Genomic DNA, 5,047 nt, shown 5'->3' with positions numbered 1-5,047 from the left:
GCTGGAATTTGAACCTGGAGCTGGTCCCTCTGCCCTCCCTGCCCTGCTGGGGCCTCCTCCCCCTCCACTGCATGACGTGAGCGGGCACCACGCAGGGCTCTCCCTTTGCACCCGGAAAATGACCAAATGACCGCAGTAAAACCAAAGTGCAGCCTGGGCCCCGGGGCCCTCGGGGGCTGCGTGGCTCCCCTGCCCCAGTCAGCTAAAGAAGCCCCCGCTCTCCCCACTGGAGCGGGTCTGTTGGCGTTCCCTCCTGAGGTGCCTCCTGACCCAGGCGCCAGTGCTTCGACCCACCTCCCTGCTGCCCCTGCTGCTCCCCAGGGAGCTGGAGGCCATTGGTTCCCAGCCTAGGCTCCCAGGGGGAGGGGCCTGTGTCACAGGCTGTGCGTGTCTGTGTATGCCCGCAGGCCTGGGTTTCACCCAGGTGTGTGTGCACCTGGACACACGTGCCCAGCGCCCTTGGCTCAGCCCGCCAGGAATTCCATTAAGCAAACACTCGGGCTCACCCACTGAGGTCATGAGCATTCCGGACATTCTCCACGCACAGATGGACAGAGGAATCTGCCAAGCCCCTACCCCTCCTCTCAGAACCAGGACCCTCAGCAGCAGGTGGGAGGAGGTGGCCCAAGGGCCCCAGGCCCCTCACACCTCCTGGGAGCCCTCTGGTCAAACCAGAAAGTCCTGGGCCACTCCCTGCCCTGGGTACCAGCACTCCTGACCGTGACCTACCCCAAGCACTGAAACCACTTGCTGGTGACGTTTGACAGGCAGGCAGTGTGGGCCCAGAGATCCCCACAGGGCACAGACCCCCCAGGACACGTCAGTCTTGCCCACACCAGGCTTTACTCGTGCCCCAAAGGGGATGGGTCCCTGTGGACTTGGCCCTGGGCTTTGGGTCCCCAGGGTCCCCTGGCTCCAGCCTCACCCTATGCTGCCTTGCCCTTCTCTCAGGGCCTTTGAATGTGCCATTCCCTCTGCTTGAAGGCGATTCCTCCCCCCGAACCCCCTTCAGAGCCCCCAGTACACCCTTCTTACAGCTCCACCCCAGAGAGCCTCTGCTGGCTCGTCCTGGGGGGGTCCCTGTGGAGGACCAAGGGTCTGGGGTGAGATGGGGCCGGGGTGATGGCCAGCTGCGACGTGGGGCAGGGGTGGTCCTGGCGTGTCCGGGAAATCTGTCCAGGCCATCAAGGCTCGGATCTGGGGCCGGGGAGGAGGACACCCAGGCCCCAAGCAGGTGTCAGCTGGCTCTCCATCCCCTCAGGTGTGGGCCGGGCACCAGGCCACAGTGAGAGCTGCCCTTCCAGCACCGGCCACCACTGAGGACGCCATGAGCCAGTCTGTGAGCTGCTGCCCTGGCGCTGCCAAGTGAGTCCCCACCCCCCACCAACCCCCACCCACCAGCCACTGAGCAGTCCCCAGGGAGGGGTGCAGTGTGGGCCCCCGCCCTCACCAGCCCCTCCCCTGCAGTGGCAGCCTGGGCCGGTCTGACGGTGTGGCCAAGATGAGTGCCAAGGACCTGTTTGGTGAGTGAGGTTTGAGGACGGAGGGTCTCGCCCGCCCCCCACTAGAAGGCTGTGCTGGGCCCCCCCCCCAGGGGAGATGCAGGTCAGCCCTGGGGGCCCAGAGGAGGCTCCTGAAGTCGAATCACCCAATGGCTCAGGTCCCTCCCCAAAGCCCAAGCGCGAGGAGCCCTCCCCCCGCCGCGCGAAAGGGGAGAGGCCTTTACTAATTCAGGGGCATCAATATTGATCCGGCCGGGCCGCACTCCTCACTGCAACCGGATCGCAGAGGGGCACTGAGTGCCAGGTGTCTGCTTCAGGAGTGTGGGCCTGGCCAGCCCCCCCTGCCCAGCTCTGCCCGGCTCCCCCAGGCATCCCCCAGCCGGCACCGGCTCATTGTGCTTTTGGACACGGTGCCCAGCCCGGAAAGCAGGGAATCCCAGGGAGGGCAGGGAGGTGTTTGTGGCAGTTGGTGGGGTGGGGAGAGCCAGTCACTCGCCCCAAAGGGTGGGCCCTCTCCCGGCCATGACAGACTTCCAGTCACAGGTATGCCACCCCTAGTCCGAGAGGGCGTCCTGGGGATGGAGGGAGGTCCGCATCCTGCTGGGCCCTTGAGTCTTTCCTGGTGGCTACGAGGGGCCTGCAGAGCAGCATCTCTCGCCCGCACGCCACCCTCCCCGTGGCCCCACCGGGGGTCCAGTCCACTTGGATGGAGGGCTGTGGGGTCCTCCTCTAAGGTGAGTGACTGGCCTCTCCCCGTTCAGAGCAGAGGAAGAAGTACTCCAACTCCAACGTCATCATGCACGAGACCTCCCAGTACCACGTCCAGGTGAGGTGGCCCCAGGAGCACCCCTTCTCAGCGCTCCGAGGTTCCTGGGCGGGGTCAAACTGAAGCCCAGGAAGGAGGAGTCAGCCCAGGCTCTGACACCCACAACAGGCAGCCAGAGCCAGGGACTGCCCCACACCTGTCCTGGGCTCAACTGGAGGGGGGGGCCCTCCCTCAAATCCTGGGGAGCTTGCAGTCTGTGGGAGACAGGGAGCTCTGGAGTTATGTCAGGGGAGAGAATGCCAGGACATGCCCCTGGGAAGGCCCAGTGGGAAGGAAACTGTCGCCCTGGCCCCAAACAAGGAACTGGACTAGGAGGGAGAGGGTGGGACAAAGACAGCTTTTCTCGAGCCCCTTCAGGGAGGGCCTCGGATGCCTGACCTTGGCCAGGGCTGGGAGAGTCGAGCTTGGTTAACCGCACTGGCGAGCAGCTGCCAGCTCAGGAGGGTTTCCTCCAAGGCCAATTTTAATTCACACTCAGAACTCAGGAAGTATGTTTCTTAAATGACCTTCCTGTTGCTGGCAACTGGCCAATTTCTGGTTCCTGGTCATTGTCCACACCTGCAGGACCACAGGGCTAGGAATGGCTGAGGAGGGAGGAAGGTGGGGGGACCCTGGACCAGGAAGGTCGGGAGACCCTGGACCAGGAAGGTCGGGAGACCCTGGACCAGGAAGGCGGGGGCCATGGACCAGGATGATGGGGGCCATGGACCAGGATGATGGGGGCCATGGACTAGGAAGGTGGGGTCCTTGGATCACAAATGTATGGGGCACTGGACCAGGGTGGTGGGGGGCCCTGGACCAGGAAGGTTAGTATTTCGCTCCCCATAAGGCCCTCTCTGCCCACAGAGGTCAGGCAAGTCACTGCTTTCTGAACCTCAGTTTCCTCATCTATACAATGGGTCCACAGAGACACTGGGAGTCCCTTGGGCTCTTGAACTGGGCTCTCCCTGCCAGCCTGGGCAGGCTGGGGCCTTTCTATGCTGCCAGGCTGGTGACTGCTCCTGGCTCGGTATCCACGGTCAGGGCACGGAGGGTGGACGGGTCAGCTCCTCTCTTCCCCAGGTGGCTTTGCCACATCTGGGGTAGGGCAGAACTCTGACCCCCACTTTTGTGAGGAACCACCTGTGCCGCCGGGTCCTTCCCAGCTTCTCACCTGGACTTTGGTCCGAGCTGGCCTGTGGGAGGACCCTGGCCCAGAGGCGCCTCTTCTGCTCGCCAAGCTGCCAGCAGAGCTGGGGCTATGGGTGGGGTTTGCCTGGCCTCCCAGATGGGAAAACTGAGGCACAGAGAGAGGGGGATCGGTGGGGGTATCAGACCCACCCTGACAATGAGGAGCCACTGCAACCACGTGGGTTTTTTCCTTTTTCTAAACTGGCAGACAGAAAAATTGGCGTTGAGGGTGGGCATGTGCCGGTCTGTGGTAGATTCATGTCGTCACCGTCATGAATGCGGCTGTTAAGGACACGGCAAAGCTCCATCACCCCAAAGCTGCCTCGTGCTGACCCTGTGTGGTGGCAGCCTTCCCCCTGCGCCGCCTCGGGCAGCGCTGCTCTCCTCCGTCACCACCCTCATGTCCCTTTGAGAATCCCTGTAAATGAAACTGTCCAGCGTATAACCACCCTTGGTCTTCGGGCTCGTAAACTTATTTGAAGACAACACGTGTGTAGAGCAAGTCTCCTCTATAGCACTGGGCTGCAGCGGATCCTTGTGTGACCCTGCGGCTGTCCCCAAGCATAGGCGCGTGTCCCTCGTGGACAGTGGGACCTGTACGGACATTGTCAGGCGTGCCGGCTAGAAATATCTGGCTTGTCGACTCAAGGGCTTGACTGTCTTTTGATGAGCAGAAATGTTTAATTTTGATGACATCTGATCATATCTGTTTTTCCCGTTTGTGGTTGTGTTTTTTTGTTGTTGTTGTTTTTGTAATTGCTTGGCCCAGGCTCTGAAGATTCCTTTCTGTGGTTTCTTCTAGATGCTTCATAGTTTAGGCTTTTACATTTCAGTCTACGATCCATTTAAAATTCATTTCTGGGTATGGTGTGAACTCAAGGCTGATTTGGGGGTGTGGGACTCAAGGCTAATTTTTTCCCTATAGGAATGTGTGGCTATATTACAATAAAAAAGACATTCTTTCCACCACTGAATTGCTTTGGAGCCTTTGTCAAAATCCAGTAATTAGACATGGTGGGCCTGTCCCTGGACTTTCTCTGTCTCGCGGTTTGTTTTCACTCATTGCGGCTTTATTGTCTATCTTAAAATCAGGCAATGTGAGTCCTTCCACTTTCTTGTTTTCCTAAGGTTTTCCTGGCTATTCTCAGTTCTTTGGATTTGCATTCACACTGTAGAATGAAATGGTCCAGTTCTACCCCCCGAAACGTCGGCTAGAGTTTTGATTGGTGTTGAGTCAAACCTACGAGTTGAGTTAGTGAGCAGCGAGCCCTCCGACCCCTGACCACGTGTCACTCACTCGCAGGGGCTCCTCTAGTGCTTCTCAGAGGCGCTCTGTACACCGTAGAGTTCTTGCATATCTTTTGTTGATACTCCTTGGGTATTTTGTTTTTATATACTGTTATAAACGGTATTTTTTTGTTGTTGTTTGTTTTTGTTTTTTTAAAGATTTTTATTGGGGAATTGGGGGGATGGGAACAGTGCTGAGGAATTGGGGGAAGGGGAACAGACAAGTTGCTGTCGTTTTGTTCTTCAGTCTAGTTGTGGAGGA

At 59.1% G+C, this 5,047-nt stretch overlaps 1 protein-coding gene across 1 annotated transcript in view; it reads left to right on the top strand.

The window, feature by feature from the left end:
* The window catches only part of EPS8L2 (EPS8 signaling adaptor L2), a 36,888-nt gene that overhangs the window by 1,497 nt on the left and 30,344 nt on the right, over nt 1–5,047 (top strand). The window contains exons 2-4 of the mRNA XM_019631072.1: nt 1,262–1,365; nt 1,468–1,523; nt 2,264–2,328. Of these exons, the coding sequence (XP_019486617.1) occupies nt 1,328–1,365; nt 1,468–1,523; nt 2,264–2,328 (159 nt within the window). The 5' untranslated portion in view covers nt 1,262–1,327. The remainder of the gene's footprint in view (nt 1–1,261; nt 1,366–1,467; nt 1,524–2,263; nt 2,329–5,047) is intronic.

This window comes from Hipposideros armiger, unplaced genomic scaffold, assembly GCF_001890085.2.
Source record: "Hipposideros armiger isolate ML-2016 unplaced genomic scaffold, ASM189008v1 scaffold_983, whole genome shotgun sequence".
Classification (NCBI taxonomy): domain Eukaryota; kingdom Metazoa; phylum Chordata; class Mammalia; order Chiroptera; family Hipposideridae; genus Hipposideros; species Hipposideros armiger.
This window is presented reverse-complemented; position numbering and strand designations above follow the sequence as displayed.